Source organism: Caretta caretta, chromosome 2 (assembly GCF_965140235.1).
Source record: "Caretta caretta isolate rCarCar2 chromosome 2, rCarCar1.hap1, whole genome shotgun sequence".
In the NCBI taxonomy this organism is placed as follows: domain Eukaryota; kingdom Metazoa; phylum Chordata; order Testudines; family Cheloniidae; genus Caretta; species Caretta caretta.
This window is the reverse complement of record NC_134207.1, coordinates 253,131,839-253,154,847: the sequence shown is the minus strand read 5'-3', so window position 1 is coordinate 253,154,847 and position 23,009 is coordinate 253,131,839. Positions and strand designations below refer to the sequence as shown.

Here is a 23,009-nt window from a genome sequence, read left to right as displayed (position 1 = left end):
GCACAAGGCTTAGTGAGCTTGTACCGTGTTATTTCTTGTTTGGCGTCATCTGAATCCTTGGTGCTATACTGAGGAACACACAACGGCTGCCCCTCAGAGAAACTCTGATGAGTCAGCTCTGCCTCCTTTGCACTGAGTTACTACGCAAGTTATCCCATTGATTGCAGCAAGAGAGGTACTACCCAAAGTGAGCAGTTAAGCCAGAACCAGACCTACACTCTAATATGTAAAAAAAATTACAGCTTCTCATATCATGAATGCAGAATAAAATCAGTATTACTTTCTAAGCTTGGCTTCTTCACCATCCTGTTCTTGGACTTTCTCTTCCCACTCATTGCATTTCTATTAATCTCTCTGTTGTGTTTGTCTCCCACCAGACTTTCCCTAGTTCCCTTTTCTGTTGCTTTAAATTTCCTCTTCTTTGTACTTTGTCTCATTCTGTCCTTGTTTTCTCACAATCTAATTCCTCTGCTCTCGAAATCAATCAGTGGGAGCTGTGGTCGCTCTGCACCTTGCAGGATTGGGCCCGTTTGTATGGTACTTATCTGTGCGCTGATCACAGACAGAGCAGCCTCTTCACCTCAGCCTGTCATGCTTGCTATTTCTCATCACTCAGAAAACATTGTTTTGACTGGAATTCCCAAGCCCTTCACAATTTACATTCCATGTGTGCGTGTTCAGATGTCCAGGTGAATTGTTTGGCTGGAAGGTTGGCTGTTTTTAATCTGTAAGCCTATTGCAGACTCAGTGCTTGCAGGCTGCTTTATCACTTCAGTGGTTTGCTGAGAGAGGGCATGGCTACCTAGTGAATACAAATGGGTACTCCATGCTACATGCAGCATTTCTAGGTTCAAAGTTTGCAGGTTCTGTTGCTATTGTGACAATAAAATGTTATTCTTTAGCATAAGAGCAGAAATGCAATTCCTCATACGCTGTAAGGCCTAAATCCCACAGGGCCTTAAATCCTCCCCCACAATGCACAGAGGCAACAGTGATCCCTTGGAGATTTTTGAATCCCATCTTCCCCCAGTGGATGGTAACTGCACTGCTTCTCAGGTCCCTGTGTCTGCTAAGGCAGTGTGGTAGGATCTGAGCCTGAAAATAACATAAATAGAAACCTCAATGGGAAAGAGGGAAGTAAAATATTTTTCTCTCATTTAGCCTCATTCCATTCCATTGCGTGAGTCATTTATTAATTCCCAATGAATATTAATACAGTCTGTGTCTCAAACACTATCTTACAGTCCTACATCCTGGCTGTTAGCTTGTTTGATTGTAAATGCTAACCGGGTAGGCCTGATTAACCCTTGACTGGGACAACATCAGGGAAATCCCAGGTAGGGGTAGGAATTGGCAGTGGTGAGTCAGCAGATGGAACCTTCCCACTGCCATGGTGCTGAGCCACGCCTCCCTTCCCCTCACCCCCTTTCCTTCCTCCCCCCAACTCCCCACCCAGCGTCTTGGTATTAGGGGCCATTGCACCGCCGGAAGTTTTGTCTTTCAGATGCAATATAAAACCAAGGTCCTGACCGCTTGTGGTCATTAAAGATACTATGGCACCTTTCAGGAAGAGAACGGATATTAATATTGGTGTCTTGGCTCAACTCCAACTCAAATAATTACATTCTTCCTATCTGAAAAGTTCCTTTCCAGTTAGAATTGGATTCAGTAATTTCACTTCCTGTGAAGCTCACTGGATTCACTGAGAGAATTCTGTAAGTCTGTCAGATATTAACTATCAGCTAGTTAATGTGGCTAACATTAGTGGAAGCGGGATCTGTTGCAAATGTGCTCCTTCATGTGAGCTGCAATAGTGAGAAATACAACAAAAGACACCTTACCTTCTTCCGATGGTCCAACAACATTAGGTATGCCCAGTGAACAACTAAATCACAGCAGGTTACATTGCGTACTCCAGAATAACTTCAGCCCTGAGAAAGCTGAGTCAAACTGCTCTTGTAGGGCGGTCTATAGCCTACTCTGTTGACATTGTCTAATTGTCATTGTCTTGAGATGTCATTTTTTCTTTGCGTGATTCTTGATTAGACCACTAATTAGGGCATTCTCTATCACAGACCGAACCTGTCCTAACAGTTCTAATGTGACTTTCTGGTTTTTACTGTGATGTCTGAAAAGTAGCTGCATGACAGTTTTAGAATTTCTATTTTTATGCCTTTCAGTCATTTGTTGTGTTTGCTGAAGTCTGAAAAGGTAACAAAAGGCTACATTATTTTGTATTTATCTGGATGAAATTCTTATTGCTCTATATCATTGAACAAATAGTTATGCTCTCTAGAGACAAATAATGTAACAGGAAAATTCTCCTCAAAAGATTATCAGTCTCTCATGCATCTTGTGTTCCTATCTCTGAGCTATAATATTGGATGTTATTACTGTATCAGTTTAATATTGATAGAATGGTTGTAAAGCCATTATTTCTTCCTGTTCTTTGACACTGATGTAAATATTTGTCCCCTAGTCAGACTGTAATTCCTTAGAACTTCTCATGTCCGGCTGTGGTCAACCTTATTTTTACCATGGGGTATCTGGAAGGATCACCGGCACAATATTTCAATAGAGGTCAGTTATTTGACTGCCCAACTTGAGACGTCAGGAAGGCACCTGATTCTCAGACACCCAGTGCTTAGCATTTTCTGAAAATAAGACCCGTTTAGGATGTGTTGAGTTGGACATCTGAAAATGGAGGCACCCAAAATCACTAACGAAATTTTGAGCCACAGTGCAGTGTACCACCCCTTTAAGTGGGAGCTCTGCGTTTCTTCTTGGTTCATACTAATGGAGAGGAAGCAGGATGTGCTGCAAGAGAGTACAGAGTTGACAGAGTCCTGGGTAACCAATCTAACGGACACACACACACACACACACACACACACACAAGAAAGGAAACTGTTGCTGACAAATGATGTCATGTATTGGTTACCCACAACTCTTTCAGGTTTGAAGTTAAAATTCACTTAATTTCAAAGAAATATGGATACCCATTTAGTATGGTTGCCATAAAAAGTAAATGTAATCAGAGAGTGTCATCTTTTAGGTTGGTTGTGACCCCTGGGTTGTGCTTGGATATGTCCAAAGGGCATTTAGAAGCACAAATGTCCTTTTAACTATTGCCTTGTAAAACATACATTAAATTGTGTTGGCATAATGATTTCTTTCATTAGTTTCTCTGCATCTCTCATTGTGTTCTTCTGCGGAATTTTTCTGGCTTGTGGCTAAAAAGGGCACAGAATATTGGGCCTTGTAAGCTGGCAGAAATCCATAATAAACTGTGTAACGAGTTAAAATGTGTTAAATGATTCTCAGTGGACACTCTCTTCGCTGACAGGATCTTTTGGCAGATGATTTGAAGGGTGGCTCTGGAAGAACAAATCATTAAATTGATATAAGTCCATCTAGTCAATTGGTATCTCTATAAAACACGGACTTAGGTGCACACAGTCCCTAAAATGATATTAAGTGAAGCCTTTGTTGTTGTTGTTGTTGCTGGTGGTTGTTCAAGAATATATACGTTGCTCTCCTTTGTATACAGCTCACTCTGGGTTGTTTTTTTTAATCAAGGGCGAAATCCTGGGCCTGGTCTACACTTAAAAGTTTTACCAACGTAGCCATGTGTTACCAGATTTGCCCATTACTTTGCGGTTTGCTCATTTATTAGGGTTACACTTCGTGGGGAGAGGGGGTTCTGTATTTCTATCAATGTACTGCCTGTGTCCCTTGTGTTCTCATATGGAGCTCTACTTCTCCCTGCTGCAAGTTCCCTCCCTATGGAGCTGTCCTGCAGGAGCTAGGTTCCCCAGGGCTGGGTTCTTCCAGCCCCGGAATCAGATGGACACACACACATTAACAGAGCACGTCTGAGAGGACGAGTTAATCAGCACTCCCAAGGTGACCCCTTATATGTCCCTGGACTCAGTAAGCTGGGTCTAGCAGCACTTCCAAGCTGTCACCGTCATAGGCCCTTGGACTCAGCAGGCTGGATCGAGCAGCACCTACCTCCAAGCTGTCACCCTCACATGCCATGGGCACCACACCAGAATAGAGCACCCCTGAGCCGGCTGGGTCAAGCAGCACTTTCAAGCTGCCACCCTTATATGCCCCTGGACTCAGCACGTCCTTATCCCCACTTTCACTTTACAATTGTTCTGGTAGTAACCCACCAGATGAGCAAACCCCACAGGGTTTTTGGGCGCTGCAGGGATCTTTAGCTTAGGTATGAGGAGTGTTGCTGCAGAGAGAGAGAGAGAAGCAACCAGCTTAACCATGAAAGTTATTTCTTGCTAGGTAATAACCATACAAGGGGAGTCAAACAAACAAAACAGTTATAATATTAAGTCTAACTTAAATTTGATTATAAAAGTCAGGTTTAGAAAACTATAACTGATCGCACAAGTCAGGGTCAGAAGGCTGTACTTAGAGAGAGAGCTGGGTTCTCACCACTCCGTGAAGCTTGAATCGATCAGGGGTCCCAGGTGGTGGTGGTAGCTGAGGGTCTGGAATGCTGGAGACAGGCAGAGCCCCCAGGACGATCAGTCAGGAGAAGATGAAGTCCCAATGAAACTGATGCAGATTTTGGATCCAAGCATAAGAGCACTTACTTGAGCATGGGTAGGGGTTTTTGTAGGGAAAGAACAATGGTTCAAGGGAGAACACTAGGTTTGTTTGTGGGTAAACTGATGGCTCAAGGGAGTATACCAAAGTTGTTTTGTTCAGGCTAGACAATAGGAATGGATCATTCCTGGCTATGGATAGCGTTCCTTCGAGGGAGCTCACAATGCAGTTAGGCAACTTCAGTATTTTGGATACCAATAAAGGATTTATTACTAGAATTGGTCTGATAACTACTGAGCTGGGTGTGTGCAGGCATGGGTTCATTAACATCTGGAGCAGAGATTCCCCATCATGCACTGCTTTCCTGCTTTTCTGGTCCCAGAGTTCTGTGTGGTTCTTGCCTTGGAATCGCTGTTCTCCATTCTGTCTGCTCATGAGGATGCCTCCCTGTCCCATCTTCGATGCAATTGAGGCTAGGGGAGTTTCCTTAATCCTGTCACCCTTGTCTGGAGGGGTTTTGGTGGGTCTCCCACTCCCTTTTCACTGCTTTTTCTAAGTCTTTCTTCTGATCGGCGTTGGTTCAAGCAGAGGCTGTGTCGGGGTGGGGGGAGAGGTCTTTCGTGAGTCAGACAGGCTGGATACTGCGCCCTGGTTCCCGAAGAACACAGAGCTGGTAGGTAACACATGTCAGTTAGGGGTCTGATTTTTAAAAAAAAAATTTTTAACCAAGAAAGCTACACCAGTAAAAGCCCCAGTGTAGATGCAGTTTTACTGGTATAACTGTGCTCATACTAGTGTAGCTTCAACTGGTGAGAGGAACCAATTTAAGCGATACTAGTATGAGCATTTGTATACCGATATAACTTCAGCCACACAAATTGGTCTTGCGAGTTTAACTACACTGGTATTAGTATACCAGCAAAACCTTCTCATTGTAGGCACGGCCTGGCTCTTTTTACTCATACAAGGAGTTCCGTGGATTCAGTGGGACTACATGCAGGTGTAAGATTAGCAGGATCTGTCCTATGTGTTTATTCAATCTAGGAGAGGTCATGATGGTACATTAGAGGTTCACTTGTTCATCTTATGTGCAGTGAAGCAGGTCTATACTGAATTCTTAGATTTGGGACAATGTGTGGGAAGGTTTAATAATTTACAGCATCAGTAACTTTAAAAAAAACCATACCCATGCAGATAAAAAGCCTTCAGAAGAGGAGGTGGGTAATCGTGAAGCTTCCCTTTTAAGGAATGAAGCCAAATTAGTTGTGGCCTGTTGTATTTCAATAAAGGCAAGTTCTGCATTGTAGACATTGAGCCCTCAACAGCAAAATTTTCACCTAAGTCCAATTTTTGAAAGAGACATAGGCACTTAGGATCCAAAGTCTCCTTGACTTTCAGTGGGTTTGAATTCAATTGTTTGAGACTGTGAGTTGATTTCAGTGGCAATTAAGTATCTAAGCAGGTTAGGCACCTAAATCCCCTTGAAATAAATTGAATTCAACAGGATAGGTGCTTTTGGAAATCCTAGTAGGTGCCTTTCTGTATCTGTACCTGTAGGCCTCTAAATACCTTTGATAATCTGGTTTTAAGGCCCTTTTGAAAATTTTACTCCAAGTCCTTACCCAATCCTGCTCCATTGAAATCAATGGGAGTTTGACTGTTGACTTTACTGGAGCAGGATCTGGCCCCTGTTGTGTCCAACAAGTAGAAGCTTCATGTAAGGTTATGCACAATCCTTATGCACTGGGTAGCAGAATATCTCAAGTCCTGTGTGCGCCCTTTCTCTTACGTTCAAGTGTATAGAATGAATAAAAGAGTCAGGGCGTGGGCAGAGGATGGCCATGTTTGAGGAGGCAGGGACTTCAGAAGGATACTCAGCCTGCTGCTAAGACTAATTCCTGCTTCCCAGCACACTCACTAATGCAGAATTGGGTTCTGTGGCATTGTCTGGTCTTCATGTCATTGTGCCTTTACCTTGTGCCAATACTCTCAGTGCTCCACACTTGTATTATACAGGGTCAACCCATAAGGTTATTTCTGAACACTTTTGTCATCATCAATAATGGAGAAATGTGAATTTTTTTTAGAAATTCTTTCAAATGGTCAATTTCCTGGAAGTTGGACGAGGGGGAGGAGTAATCTAAGTGACCTAAACTTCTGACTGCTGGAAGTTGAGACTGGCTGATGGGATAGATCACTCGAAATTGCCCTGTTCTGTTCACTCCCACTGGCCACTGTCAGAAGACAGGGTACTGGACTAGATGGACCATTGGTCTGACCCACTGGGGCCATTCTTATGTTCTAACTCTGCTGTTCAAGAAATCCATTATATTGTGGAATAAACAGCATTATGCCTAAAAATTACAATTTTTCAGCAACATTTACACTGAATAGCAGCCACACCGAAAGGCACATGTAAACAATGAGATTCAGTGATGACCTTTATCAACTGTAGTGACAGCTATTAATCAGACTGCAAATTCTCATCAGTTCGCTGAACAGAATTCATTAGAGACAAAGATTGCTGTGTTGCTTTTGTCTTTGATTGAGGTACGTCCCATTAAAAAGAATAGTCTTTTAGCGGAACAAATCACACATTTCAAAACAAAAGCCTAATATTATTCATTGATTCGTTTGATGACTAAGATAACCTGACTAGAAGACTAGCTAAAACTTATTGTGTTTTGCCTGGAACACAGTGTGAATCAATTTGTTCTTCCTTTAAGCAAACCAATTTTCTGTTCATTAAATTGGACCCTTTATCGATGGCCTGTTCTGAATATAATAGCAAGATATAGAGCCTTGACAAATGAATGCTGGTTTTCTCTTTTTAAAATGTGTTTTAGTAGTGCTAGAAACACACAGAAGAGATTAACACAAGATTTTAAGCTTGTTAAATTTTTAGGAAAGTTTACTACTTCCAGCTATGGAATAGCATTTACATAGTAACCTTGAAGATTTACAGTTCATTAAAGCATTTTGTTTTCGTTTGGGTAAGTGTAACCAGGGAAATAAGGAGTAATAAAAGTTTAGTAGAGATTTCATTAGGGAGAGCAATATAATTCTTGTCAGTTTGTGTTATGGTCTGAGAAATAAGTACTAATTATTAATAAACCTACAGACCCATTTGATTAATAATATACTTCACCTATGTGTTCAAGAGGATTGAAGTTCTGGAACAGCCTTCCCAGGGGAGCAATGTGGGCAAAACACCTAACTGGCTTCAAGACTGAGCTTGATAAGTTTATGGAGGGGATGGTATGATGAGACTGCCTACAATGGCATGTAGCCGATCTGCGACTGCTAGCAGCAAATACCTACAGTGGCCAGTGATGGGACACTAGATGGGGAGGACTCTGAATTACTACAGAGAATTCTTTCCCAGGTGTCTGACTGGTGGGTCTTGCCCACATGCTCAGGATCTAACTGATCGCCATATTTGGGGTTGGGAAGGAATTTTCTCCTGATTAGATTGGCAGAGACCCTGCGGGAAGTGACCCTTCCTCTGTAGCATGGGACACGGATCACTTGCAGATTTAAACTAGTGTAAATGGTGAATTCCCTGTAACTTGAAGTCTTTAAACCATGATTTGAGGACTTCAATAACTCAGATGGAGGTTACGGATCTATTACAGGAGTGGGTGACCTGCAATGTGCAGGAGGTCAGACTAGATGATCATGATGGTCCCTTCTGACCTTAAGGTCTCTGAGTCAAGCTTCCAGTTGGGGGTCAGGGTTTAATAATCAATTTACTTAGAAATTAGAAAATATCTTAATACTTTGAATGGTGTATCTGACCACACTTAAAGTTGGCCTGTTGTATACTGAATACAATATATAATTGAAAGATCTCGCATGTTGCTACATAACACAACGACGAGTCCGGTGGCACCTTAAAGACTAGCAGATTTATTTGGGCGTAAGCTTTCATGGGTAAAAACCCACTTCTTCAGATGCATGGAGTGAAAATTACAGATACAAGCATAAATATACTGGCACATGAAGAGAAGGGAGTACTTTACAAGTGGAGAACCAGTGTTGACAAGGCCAATTCAATCAGGGTGGATGTGGTCCACTCCCAATAATTGATGAGGAGGTGTCAATACCAAGAGAAATTGGTATTGACACCTTGGTATCTCTTGGTATACTTATTTTATACATTATGCCAATTAAATTTCAATGGTATTTTATTCAAATGGAGAAGATGGTTTGCAAGCAGATATAGAAATATGCTAAGCAACGTTACTTATACTAATAATGTTGTACACTTAAACAATACTTTCTATCCAGAATAGAGGTGCATAGAGCAGATGGCTTTTGAATTCGGATTAGATTTAGTCTAGAATTTGAGGCCAGAATAAGGCTAGAGTTTAGATTCAGGTTTGGATTTGACAGTCTTGGAATCTTGTGAGCTGTTCTCATAAGACTTTGCCCCAAGCTGGTAGAATTCTCATGAGACTACCTGATCACATTGGGCTGAAATCTCTTAAATGCGGTTGCATCCAAAACAAAAAAAGGCTTCACTTGGCCCAGGCTAGGGTTTAAATTAGTGAAAGGAGAAGTTGAGGGAACAATCAGCTCCCTTCCTCCCCAAGCTAGTCAATGGGGGGCTAGTATCAGAGGGGAAGCTGTGTTAGTCTGTATCCACAAAAACAATGAGGAGTCCGGTGGCACCTTAAAGACCAACAGACTTATTTGGGCATAAGCTTTCATGGGTAAAAAACCCCACTTCTTCAGATGCAGTGGGGTTTTTTACCCACAAAAGCTTATGCCCAAATGAATCTGTTAGTCTTTAAGGTGCCACCGGACTCCTCAAATGAGTGGCTAGAAACTCTGAAGGGGAGGGGCACCCCCTGCATCCCCTCAGCGTGTATTCTCCTCCTCCTTCAACTGGGACTATCCCAGTCATTGCTGGATCGATCAATTTCCCCACCTGTTGAGGCAGGTTTGTGGCATTTTAAGACAGGAAGTGAAGAATTGCTTCCCTAATTTAAACTGGAAGGGGGAATTTAGGCAGCTAGAATAATAGCCCAAGTTCTTAATTCAGCTAGGTCTGAAAAGTGTCATGGGATCTTTTAATGATAAAGTGGTCAGGACCTCAGTTTTAGGTTTTATTTGAAAGGTGCAGTCTCCAGCAGCATGCTCCACTGGAATGCAAGGACATTACTGACTCTAGAGAAGAGATCTACCTTCAAACACCCTTTTGTGCAGTACCATGATTTTTCTCTGGTGTTCTCCCATCAAAGTACTGATCAAGCCCAACCCTCATCTAAAGGACCCTCACAAACCTCACGACCTTCCTGTCATTGCTTTGACCTGGCTTTCTGTAAAATAAACGTGTAGCACTCTCCCTCGTGCTCTGCGCATGTGTATGTGTATATAATTAAAAAATCGGAACGAAAACACTTCCCTGCACACATTTCTCCCCCTGGACAGAGGATGAGAGAACAGAAACATCACAGATGTTAGTCATGTTACTTAATGCACTTCTGGAAGGAACTCAGAGACAACAGTCATGAGCAGGTTTTTAGACCCTATACAGAATAGATTAGAATAAGTGTGGTATAAGAACACTAAATAGAATAGAAACCAGCAGTTCTTTTTGGGACAAATCCATAGTTAGTTCTACATAAATAAACAACTTCGCTGGCTAAAATCTGTCCAATTTCCTTAATGTTCTTTTTTCTTTTTCCTGCAGATAAAGAATTCATTTATAGAAACCAGAATGGCACTGTGATCCTGCGGAATGTTGAAACAAACAATTCAATGGTATTAATAGAAAACAAAAAAATCGTAAGTATCTTCTTTAATAAGCAGAATAATTTCACAGTTTTCTTGCATTCAGGTCAATAAAGTAGAAAATGATGTTTAATTTTCAACTTCATGTATTGCCAAACAGAATACTATGGACTAAGCAACTACAGATCATGTGAAATAGAATCTGTGCTTTCTTTATTAAGCCAGAAGCTCAGTTTCCTTCTGTTTGCAGAAAACTCTCTACTACAGGTATTTGAAGCAAGCCTTGCATATCATATGTCGCTGAAAGAGAAATACCTTAGGCTTTTACACAGTTACTTTAAAGAACTTTGCAATTATATATTTATAATTTGCTTTACACTGCTAGGACTGATTCTTTCCCCCTTCCCCACACACACAAATATTTTGTCAAACACTTGGGAGATGCTGATTTCATTTGCACAAAGTTTGAACTGGAATGAAATTATTAAAAGAAATTTTGTTTAAAACATCTGGAGCAATGTAATGGGGTTACTGCATGTCAGGTTACAGGGAAAAATCAAATGGGTTATGGGAATAAGGTGTTAGTAAGGGGTTCCTGTAGTAAGTTGAGAGAACCAATTGATGCGTAAGACAGAATTGTATCTATGTAGAAGATAATGGAAAAGTTTTGTTACATTAAATCATATTCCAAATTAACCCAGCATGATGACGAAGCTAACATGTTAAATACCAGAATATTATCAACACTTGCTGTAAAAATGAATAGATCAAGTTAGTAAAAGACAATTGCCTGACATAAAAAGTACACTTGTATTTACAGCGATAATGAAAGATGAACCTCATTGTCGTTCTAAAATTAATGCTCATGCATTTGAGCTGAAGACATTCTGGATGAGAAGCTAATACTGCAAATCAATATCATTCACCACTCCACTATAGACAAGAGATCCCTGTCACTTTGGATGACCTGTTCTGCCTATCTCATCTCTACCGTGCACTCTGGTTCAGATCATTCCCACACAATTGTAACCGTCAAGGGGACACCAGAGGCATTTAAACACCTCAGTCAGGAACACGATATAAATACCTATCTAAACTGGTGTGAAAGGTGCAGAAGACCTCAAACCCCAAAACTGTATTGGAGGGAGCAGAACTGAATATCAGTGGCATCTTGCCTTCTTCTCTGATGTTGTGAAAGCCCTTCTGGAGATATAACCCTGATAGGATTAACTCTTCTAGTCATTCATCCCCTCCTGCTGCGTTTTTGAGGCCAGGCAAGGATGAGGAGACACAGCAGCAATGCTCTAATGGTTTTTAAACTTTACTGCAGCCTGCACCCCTTTGGTTCTCAAAATATATTCTCGCACCCCTTATCAAAAATTGTTGAAGTAGGTCAGTTCTTTAAACCTAGATATATTTTTGTTTGTATATTACAGTAATCGTTAAAAATATATCATGTTAATAAATACATAGGTTTGATTAAACAAAGTAGTTGTATGTATGTGCCTGTGCTTAATTTGTGTTTTCGATGATTTACCTTCTAAAAATATCTGGCATGTCTCGCACCCCCAGAAAGGGCATCTCGCACCCCCAGGGAGTGCATGCACCCCAGGTTAAGAACCACTGCTACATGGAGTTGCCTTGGAAGGCAGAAAGCAAGGTGGCTTGGGGGATATTGCTGAGAGTCTGATTCTCTGTGCAGATGCCCCAGTCCTCTGCTAATACATCCAGATATGTAGAATTTCTCCCTTTTGCTGCACCCGAATCCCTTCAGAAAAGACTATGTAGCAGAAAGCCTGCTGCCTCAAAGCTACAGTGTTTATTACCTAACTTTCCCCCCGTATAGGAGGGATTGGGCTTTCTCTTATCCATATGCACCATCCTCCCCATGCTAAGCCATTTTGCTCTAAGTTGCACTGACTGGAAACATCCTTCAAGAGGCCATTTTGCCAGCCAACAATCGCATTCCCATATGCAGGGGAATCCCCACATGGCTGGTAGAGCTGCTTTTCTGCCTGCTTTGCAGGGCTGGAATGGTGCAAAACACCATCAAAGAATCCACTGCCCTTTGGCATCAAACTTTTGTTCCTCTAAGTTTTGGTGCAGTCAAGGGTTCTTCTCCTTCCAAGATCCCAGAAATATGTCTGTTCACAAAAGCAGAACAAAGCTAAGGTACGTTTAACATAATTGCCTAACAGCTATTAAAAAGAGCACTGGAAATTGTGGACTGAATTTTGCCACCCAACCCCCCCGCCCCCAAGAAAGCCTTGTTCAGAAACCTGTTTGGCTTCAAGAAAATACTAAAACCACATTCCATATTGACTTCACGCTGCAGTAATCTCAAATTTCCTCATACATAGTTCTAGCACAGTGTCAATGTGTTAAATATGCCTAAAAGATCTGCCTAAAAGCAATACTGAGGTACTGTCTTCAAGCTTTTTATCATTGTGCTATATCCAGCTTTAAAGGCCACATGTTTTCATTTTACCTTCACACCTTGCTACGTCTCCGAGGCTGTACTGTTTTACCATAACTTTGTCCACAAGCAGACACCGCATAGCTAATTACGTCAATGACTGATTCCCTGGCACCTTTACAAAGTGAACCACAGAAATTCAGTTGAACCACAGAAATTCATATCAGGGAGCTAAGAAGGGGAGAATAAATAAACCGCATCTGCCTTCAAGGACACACCACTAGTGTCCTGATGTGTATTTTAGACCTGTGGAATAAGGGTTTGGTCGTGGTTTTCATGTTTCAGCTTGCAACAGAGCCAATAGTCATCCAGCTCTTTCTTTCTTTAGTAGTGCAACTCTACAATATGACAAATATTTCATGCTTTCCTCCTAGGAAACCCCCATGTTTTTTTTTCCCTATTCATTTCCCACCAGCCTCAAAGGCCACATGCTGAGGTGCCTCTGTTCCCTGACAATGACTGTTGAATGGAATTTTCTCCAGAACCTATCGGTTGTGCCTTTCGGGTCAGTGCGGAGCACGGTCACACAGTATATGCTCCCTCTAATATGGCCTAAGAGCACCATCAGCCCATGAACAGACCGAGGCTTGTTTTCATCCATTCTCTGCATGACAGCACCACGTGTTGGATCTAGACCAGCAGGCTGTCTCTGTTGAATACTTTCTGCCAACTGCATATAATAATTGTTTCTATAACTGCTCTATGCTGTTATTCCCACGGAGAGCATCATCTGTGCTCTGTGTAGAGGAATAGACTAGATTCCTTTAATAGCTGACTCTTCTTAGCTGAATTCATATGAGTTTTATTTTCTATGGCTTCAAATAGCCTTTCACTGTCTGCTTTTTATTCCATAGGTTCTTAGTTTTTGGCCATACCATAAAAGAAAGATAGTCTCCAGACTAGCTCTCCTTCCAACCCCCAATCCCCTACTACTTTGATTTCCCCCCCAAAAATATTTAATTCTGCAGATCACCAACGTGGGTTCTCCAGCCCAATTGATGGCAGTCCATGGACCTGGTATGAGAACCCCGCTCTACCTTATTCAGATGTTACAATAACACTGTGACTTGCAATAACTTTTGATGGTAAGGTATGCAGGACCTCACACAATATTCTGAATGTGGCCTCCTTTGTTTGGCTCTAGAAGATCTTCCTCTCTATTACATTGGGCCCCTGTCTCTAAACACTGCAGAGCTGTATTCGCTTACTCTTTACTGCTTCTCGTGCCCTGTGCTGGAGGTTTTAGATCTGTTCTTTGGGGAAGAGCCTTTTCCCATGTGCTGTTTTATCATATAGCCACTGAAGGAACATTTAATTTTTGATTGTTTTTCCTTTGTCTCACTACCTCAAACTGTATTGTATAAGCATCGTATCTGTTTATGCTTCTAGACTGCCTAGTTTGTCATGGATTTTATTATCCATCTTATTTACATTGACTTATTCCTTCTATCCCATCCACCCCCTTCTTTCATCCTAGTCTTGTGTCAGAACTACTTTCATTGTCTTGGCACAGATTCCTTCCTTCGCATTATTAATATATCAGCAAACAAACTCTGTCTTTATGCTGACAGTGCTGCCTGGCACACTCCTACAGACACCCCTCTAGTCTAAACTGCTTTCACTTCTCACTGCCCTCTGCCTTTGGATAGCTCATCTGATTCTTAATGCACTCGTGCAACTCGAACCCGCTCTCTGACCTTGTGAAGGACTTTTTTGTGTGATACCGTCCGCTTGCACTATGTCCAAGATCCTACTTCATTGTGTTTCTTGGTAATATCTCAAAGAATTCTGTCCAATTTGTTATGTGAAAGAAAAAGATTTAAAAGCAAGAGGATAAAAGACATATTAGAGTGACCTCTCTTTGGCCTGTTGGAGCTGGCACTGCATATTAAAACCACAGAGGAAAGGGGGAGGGACATCCTGCACTAGACAAATTAGAAGCAGAGGAGGGAAGAGACATCTCCAGACCAGTATCAGGAGCTGCTGTATATTAACGGTAATGCTAGGGCTAATTTTAGTCATGGCCCTCAGGAAAGGCTGGCATGTAAACTACATCACCCCAGAACCAACCTTGGGAGACATGGTGACTCAGAGACCCCTGTGAGGAACAATCCCTACTCTGATTCTGCATTGCTCTCACTAGGGGTGGGTGGCAGTATGTTTTATGGTTGGCCTGTACCAGCAGTGATTTACTATTCCTCCACCCCTGTTTGGTGGCTCAAATACCTCGACCAGTGACTGGGGATAATTGGGTGGAACCAAGGCTTTTCCTATTGCTTCTCATTCACTTCCTGCCCTTCAGCTACAGGGAGGAAGTAAAAAAATAAGTAGGCCTGTTTACTCCTATGCTGTCAGCCCCAAGATAGCCTGCATAGGCATGCAAGGGGGGTTCTTACTCCATGGGGCAGGCATATAGCCCAAGTCACAATGTAGCTTTTATGCAGCACCAGCAGTGTGTTGGGCATGTCCCAGGTATAGAAGATGGCAGGGGTTCCTGCTTCAGGAGTTTACAAACTAAGGAGAAGACAACAACACAGGCTCAGCCTCTGAGGGGAAGAGAAGGACAGAGTCCTCTCCAGTTTTTACTATCCTGTGTTTTCTGTCCCCATCCTGACATGCATTTGCACCTACTTCCCACTCCATCAGCTTTTTGCATAGGACTACACATATGTGGTACTGTAGATGGATCTTAGTGTGAGGGAAGGAAATGAGCAGGGGAGAAAAACACATGAGTGAGACATGGTACTGTGCCTCCACGGGGTGTGCAGGTGTAAGGGCATATGCACAGATGTGTATAATCTGTTCACCTTTTTATCAAGACAAAGTAGGATTTACAAGTGTCTTCTAAAAAAATGAAGTCAGACAATACTTCCCTCCCTCCCCCCATGACGAGCATGAAAATAGTTTGACATATGAGGCTTTAGAACTACAAAATCTCTTGTATTTTAACATCTGATTATTTTTTAGGAGTCCTTAAAGGCCATTCGCTATGAAGTGTCACCTGATCGGGAGTATGCGCTTTACGCATTTGACGTTGAACCAGTAAGTACATCGATTTCATCGACAATATACAATTAATCACTTTTTCCCTTTGATTCTGATACAATATTTAATTTCATTCATCATTACGAAACAAAGAAAGAAAGAAAAGCCCCTCACTGCCATAAAATATATCCTCCAGGTGTGTGTCACTGCCATCTAATAGAGGGGAAAGGTATAAATAACACCATGGGGTAACACTGTCAATGCCAGAGTTTTATAAGGTTTGGGAGCGAGATTGTAAGGATATGTCTTTGCTACAAGGATTTCTGTTCCCCTTTAGTGTAATTCTTTTCCATGACTCCTTTCTCAGTCACTCTATAAATTTCTTCCTAAGAGCAAAAAGCAACTGTCAGTGTCTCCCACAACTGAAATAATACATTAATTATAGTATCACTGTTCCCAGTGCTGCAGTAAGGTTGAGCTATCACTTTCATTATAAAGCCCTTTTTTCAGAGATTTATACGTAAATCATCCATAAAAATTCACCCCAGGCTACTACTAAGTTTTAGATTAGGGTTTTTTTTTTTTAATTTTTTCAAGTTAAAAGGAAAAAAACCTGTAGTTTGGTCACTTTTAAATGATCATTAAATAAGAGGAAACGAGACATTGCCTGGCTCCGGATGCTCTTTTTGGGCTTCCATAATGTTTCGTTTTCCTTTTAAACCTTGTATGTATAAAATCTGAAAGTTCTGAATGATGGGTGTGTGGTCCTATCTGGGGATGCTATAAGCATACAAGTTTTGCTTTCAGAGTTTACAGTAGCACCAGAACCTCACAGTGGAAATCATTCAGTCTGTGCCTGTTGTGGAGGGGTTGTTTTTTTTTTCCTGTATAATGACATAATTACCCAAAGGACCAGCACATTTCTGCGGCTTTAGTCAAGGTTGTAATCCTGGTTCTCATTTCACTTAGTCCAATATCTTCGTTGGAGTTATTCCTAGTCCCCAGTGGAGTAAGGAACAGGAGAGTCATGCCTGGTGCTGTTAGATAAAGGTCAGGTAAAATTGTGGTGGAATCTTTAAAGGTGATTTTAAAGGCTGCTTGATGTGGGATGCTGCCTGGTGGAAAATGGTCCTTAGCGCAGATTTCACTGTATGCTACTTTGCAACCTTTCTTACTGTACATTTCCCCAGAAGGTTAGTACAGTTCAGAGTGAGCCATTCCAGACTTTGGAAGGGAATAGAAATTTCTTAAATTAAAAAATACTGACACTGTGAAAACTGCCTAATGCTATGCTTACCCAAGCAAGCAGAATCTGCACCCTCTGGCCGGTGTCTCTGATAATTATCAATAGATATGGAGTAAAAGAGTGGATTAGATACTGCCAGTAAAAATGCTGGGCCCACATTGTCCCCTTTTGGGGTTAAACATCATGAAAAGGCTCAGGGGGAGAAAACTCCCACGATGTGTCTTAGTTTTCTCCAAATTCTTCTGAGAGTGAGGGTGGAGTTTGCATCCCTGCATAAGAAGCAGCAAAGCCAACAGATCCCCATTCTCCTGAAATCTGCACAGACCTCAGAAGATATACAAGAGGCCAGGATCCTTTTACACAGTAGCTCTGTGACTCTACCCGGTTCTCTGTGACTTGCCCAGTTCAGGGGCCGTTGCAGATCAAACCAGGTTCCCTGTTTTCAGCAGAATTCCTGTTGTAAGGGAGAGGCAAGGTGCATTCCTTCCACTGGCCCCCTCCCCTCTCCACATTTGCAACCTCAGTTCCATGAAGGGTTCTCAGTAGGCTCCCAGGCAGGAGTTTGACAGTGGTGTGGAGGTGGAGAACCCTGCCCAAGGATGGATGGTTGGATGGATGGATGGATGGAGGATTCTGTCCGCATGCAGAAGTAAGGAGCACCATCTCTTCATGGTTTGCGCTCCCTCCTGATGCCTCATGCCATCAGAAAAGGAAAATGCTAGGTTTAAGGATGGAGAGTCACCCTTTGCAAAGATGTCAGAATGTTTCACACTTGTGATTTTACAGCCATTTGTATGTAATCTGTATCTCTGCTTTTACTGCCATGATCCCTGTTTACAAATCTGGACTCGTAAGTTAGGATGCTCCTTTCTAAATTTGAATGTTCAAAGGATTTTTTAGGTATCACAAGCAGTTATTTGGGCATCTAAGTGCTGATCTGCATTACCAGATGTGACATTAGGCCTCCAACCTTGTAACTTGTTCTCTACAACATGGTCATATATGAGATTATTATAGCAACAGTTTCCTATTCAAGAGTATTTGTATGTTCAATAGAAACCTCCAGTTCTTAAAGGGAGCTGCACGGGTTCCTTATTTTGCATCCTGAAAGATTATTGAATTTTGCTCTTGAGTAATGTACCCATAAACCATGTTTGTGGCTCCTTGATTAGCGGAATGTAGCTAACTATTCAGTTAATTCTCCAGATATATTGTCATTTTATATATAGACTGCAATTGTAAATGACTGCACATATTAGTAAACTTTTCTCACTTACTGTCTTAGGATCGGATGAAATTAAAATTGTGTTGGTTTCTGTAATGCAAAAGCTCCAAGTAATTGATTCCTGGGAATTTTGGTGGTTGTTTGTGATGCAAAAGTCAAAAAGGAGATTTCAGTGAAACTGTTAGAAACATTTTCATCATATTTCAGTTTAAATCTACAAATCTTTTCAAAACAGATTTTTGCTTATACATATATAATCACTTAGCATTTGAAAATTACTAGGTTATTCTTTATATTTTTGATCATTAGAGTATGATACAGTACATTTTAGATATATGTTTTGTATTGTGACAGGGTCAGGCCACATGGCTACAGGAGAGTAATTTTTTTTTGAAGCAAAAAAGGTATTTTTTTTTTATTTGCATAACACACTTACAAAACAAAACAACAGCATATGCAATGTGTAACACAGCAACCAATCACAATTGTTTTCTCATTAGCTTCAGGGGAGGGAAGTGTTCAAGCTTGCCTGGGCCCAGAGCGGGGGGTTTCCTCGACTCTCGTGGCCTTCCACCCTTCCGAGTTACCTGGTGGCCCAGAGCGAGGGGGCTTCATCGTCTCTCAAGGTCTGCCACCCCCTCGAGTTACCTGGCGCCACGCCCGAGTGTCACCAACAGTTCCCTCTTCTGAAAGCACCCAACAAAAGGGGCAGGCTGTGGGGTGGACAACCCAGAGGGAGGCACGTGCACCCACGTGAGAAAGGACCCCTCTAAGGTGGTGGTGTCTGCAGCAGCAATGGCTGGGGCTGGGGTCCCTTACTCTCTCCCCCAATCAAAGCGTCAAAACAAAGGAAGCCGGACGGGGACACCGAGCAGAGAGCCTTGGACAGCTCCTCAAAAGCATCAATGGAGTCGGTGGACGCTGCCCAGAGGAACTCCGCCCAGATACGTGAACTGACCGAGGATCAGAAAATGGCCCCACAGTCACAGGAAACTCCATCGGCCAACCTCCTCTCTCTGGTTTTATAGATGGCCGTTTTAGCCAGGGCCAGGAGGAGGTTAACTAGGAGATCCCGTGACTTTGTGAGGCCACGGATGGGGAGTGCATAAATAAAAAGGTGAGGGGAAAAATGCAACCAAAAACGTAATAAAAGATTTGTGAGGAGCTGGAACAGGGGCTGTAGCCTGGCGCACTCCAAATATACGTGCGCCAGAGTTTCCCTCACACCACAAAAGGGACAAGTATCTGGGATGGGGTTGAACTGCGCCACGTACGTGCCCGTGCTCACAGCTCCGTGAAGGAGCCGCCAACTGATGTCCCCGACGGGCCTCGGAACCAAGGTGGAATATAGGCTGGCCCACCGGGGCTGCTCACCCTCCAAAGGTGGCAGAAGGTCTCGACACTTTGTGTCGGGGCGGGACACTAGGGTGAGGGCGTGAAGCGTGTGGAGCACGAGCGTGTATAGATGTTTCCTTGGCACAGTTTGGAAGCATACCGGCTGCAATTCATGCAGCCGGCTCTCCGTAAAGGGGTCGGGGGTCAATTGGGTCTACAGGGCAGGGGTCCAATTAAAAGGTCCGGCGGGCCTGGAGTAGAGGGTGGGCGGGGCGTGCCCTCGAGCAGGACCCGATTGAGGTAAGCTCTAGCAGCGGGTGGCAAAGCGGCCTTCACCTCCTGAAGTACGTGCCGGGGGGTACGAGGTCTGAAGAGCCCCATGCGCTGAGCGAGCATCAGGGGATCCAGGCAGTCTCCCCGGTCATAGTCTAGGAGGTCTCTGACTCTTGTGACTTCTGCCAGGATCAAGCTCTGGCGCACCGAGCGGGACTCCGCCACCTGCACATGGAGCTGGGGGTTGTGTAGCAGGGGCTCCGCGAGGAGATCTGCCCCCTCGGTGGCTGCCACGGACCTGGTCGTTAAAAACCGTTTCCAAGTCCGGAAGAGGTCCTGGTAGAAGACCGGCAGCCCGGAGAGGTCTCGCGGAAGACCTCCCAGACAGAGATAAAAGAGCTGCCGGTCATATCGGAGCCCTCGGATGTGGCGCAGGATGGCATGCGCCAATATGCTCCACGCCGAACTGCCTGCACTATAAAGGAGCCTCTGTAGGGCCTGGAGGCGGAAGATGCAGACCTGAGTGTGCAGACACTTCAGGCCCTGTTCTCCTTCCTTCAGGGGTAGATGAAGAACCCCTACAGGGGCCCAGTGCATTCCTGACCAAAAGAACCCCAGAATCGATGTCCGGAGGTTGGTCAGGAAACCCGGGGCCAGGATCAGGGTGTTGAGCCGGTACCAGAGCTTGGACAGGACTAGTTGATTAAGCACCAGCGCTCTCCCACGAAGGGAGACACATCAGAGTAGTCCCGTCCATTTCCGGAGCCGCTCTATCACCCTGCCCGCTAAATTTTCCCAGTTCTCCAGCAGACAGGGATGCGTGGCAGAAAGGTAAATGCCGAGGTAGAGCAGCGGACCCACGCTCCATCGGATGGTCTGAAGCACGGGTGGGAGGGAGCTCACCTGCTGTCAGTCTCCTACCGCCAAGCCACAGCTCTTGACCCAGTTGACCCGGGTGGAGGAGACTGCCGAATAGATGGCCTGGCAAGCCTCCACCCGCGCCAAGTCACCCGAGTCCTGGACCACGAGGAGTACGTCATCAGCGTATGCCGACAGGACCAGCTGCAGCTCCGGCTCCCGCAGCATCAACCCTGTCAACCTCCTGCAGAGGAGGCAGAGGAAGGGCTCGATCGCCAGAGCGTACAGCTGGCCCGAGAGGGGGCACCCCTGCCGTACTCCTCGCCCGAAGCTGACCGGTTTGGTCAGGGTCCAGTTGAGCTTAACCAGACACTCTGTGGAGGCATACAGCACCCGGAGAAATCCCACAAACTGGGGTCTGAAGCCAAACGCTTGCAGAGTGTTCAGGAGGTACCCGTGGTCCACCCTATCGAACGCCTTCTCCTGATCTAAGCACAGGAGGGCGAACGACAGACCGTCTCTACACCCGAGTTCCAAAAGGTCCCGAACCAGAAATAGGTTATCAAAGATACTGCGGTCCAGGACGGTGTAGGTCTGGTCTGGGTGGATCACGTCCGCCAGCACAGACCCTAGCCGCAGCGAGATTGCTTTTGCTATGATTTTGTAGTCCGTGCTGAGGAACGAGATGGGACGCCAATTATGTAAATCGCGGAGGTCCCCCTTCTTTGGCAGTAAGGCGAGCACAGCTCGCCTGCATGAAAGAGGGAGGACTCCGCTCTGCAGAGACTCGGCCCAGACGGTAACTAGGTCTGGGCCAAGGATGTCCGAAACCACGCGGTAGAATTCCACGGTCAGCCCGTCCATGCCTGGAGACTTATTAGTGGGCATATGACGGAGGGCTTCCGAGAACTCGGCCAGAGTGAGAGGCAACTCTAGCCGGTCTCCGTCGCTCGCGCTGACCATAGGGAGCTCCTCCCACAGCACTCTGCAAGCGCCAGGGTCGGTCGGATCCAGGGAGAAAAGACTTGCGTAGAAGGCCCAGGCCCTCCCGCACATCTCCACCAGTTCCGTGAGGGGGGGCCATCTTCTGCCAGGAGGCAAGTGATGTGTTTCTTGGCCCCCCTCGTTTTCTCCAGGACAGAGAAGAAGCAGGAGCCGTGATCCATCTCCCGAAGGAGGCGGATGCAGGATCGAACAAAGACGCCCCGGGCCTGATGGTCCTCGAGGGCTCGGAGCTCCTCCCGCTTCTCCCGGCATGCTCCGCAGGGGAGCGGGTCCTTGGGGCTGGCGGCCAGACGCCTCTCCAGCTCTATGACCTCCCGTTCCAACTGCTCTATCACCGCATTTCTCCATCGGCTGGTGCTGCGGGTGTAGTCGCGGCAGAAAAGCCTGGCGCGCACCTTCCCCAGGTCCCACCATCACCACGCCGAGGGAAAGGCACGCCGCTGCCCTCACCAGGCCAGCCAGAATTCCCGGAAGGACGTCACGAAGCCCTCATCCTCCAACAGGCTGTTGTTAAAATGCCAGTAGTCCGGTCCCGGCCTCTCCGCACAGAGGGTGGCTGTCACGGTGGCTAGATGATGGTCAGAAAATGGGGCCAGCCGAATGCTGGAGGAGTGGGCTCATGAGAGATGGAAGCGTGATAAATAAATGTGGTCCAACAGGGAGTGGCTCGACTGATGGGCTTCCACCTGGACAAAGGTGAACGTGGAAGTGTCATCCAGGTGGTGGTCATGCCAGATGTCCACTAGGGAGTGATGTTCGACTATCTCCCAGAGGGTGTCCGCAGCGGCTGGGCTCTGGTCAGTCTCCGAGCGGTACTGTTCCTCGAGGGCGGTATTAAAGTCCCCTCCCAGGACCAGGCACTCGTGAGAATCTAAGGTACCGAGGAAGGTGGACGCCCGCTGGTAGAATTGCAGCTGCTCCGGGCCCAATGTCGGGGCATAGACATTAACAAGGTTAACCACGAGCCCCTCCATACGGACCCGGAGATGCAGCAGGCGACCCAGCACGGCCTCGGCAACCCCTAGCACCTCGGGCCGTAGGTCGGGGGAGAACAGGGTCGCCACTCCAGCCTCTCAAACCGTGGCATGGCTAAAGTAGAAACTGTCCCCCCACTCCAGCCGTCAACTGTCTTCGGCATTTGGGTCCGTATGGGTCTCCTGCAGGAAAACCACAGAGTACCCTCCCTCCCGAAGGAAGGAGAGCACCTGGGACCTGCGGAGAGCCATCCTACAACCCCAGGTGTTCAACATTGCGATGGTGAGAGGTGTCATGGGGAGGGTCGGGGGGGTTCTCACTGG

The 23,009-nt window shown here is 44.8% G+C and overlaps 1 protein-coding gene across 9 annotated transcripts in view; it reads left to right on the top strand.

Annotated features, from left to right (window-relative positions):
• The window catches only part of DPP6 (dipeptidyl peptidase like 6), a 790,271-nt gene that overhangs the window by 537,842 nt on the left and 229,420 nt on the right, over positions 1-23,009 (top strand). For all 9 annotated transcript variants that reach the window (XM_048837577.2, XM_075125995.1, XM_048837580.2 and 6 more), the window contains 2 exons: positions 10,268-10,362; positions 15,752-15,826. In XM_048837577.2, the coding sequence (XP_048693534.2) occupies positions 10,268-10,362; positions 15,752-15,826 (170 nt within the window). The remainder of the gene's footprint in view (positions 1-10,267; positions 10,363-15,751; positions 15,827-23,009) is intronic.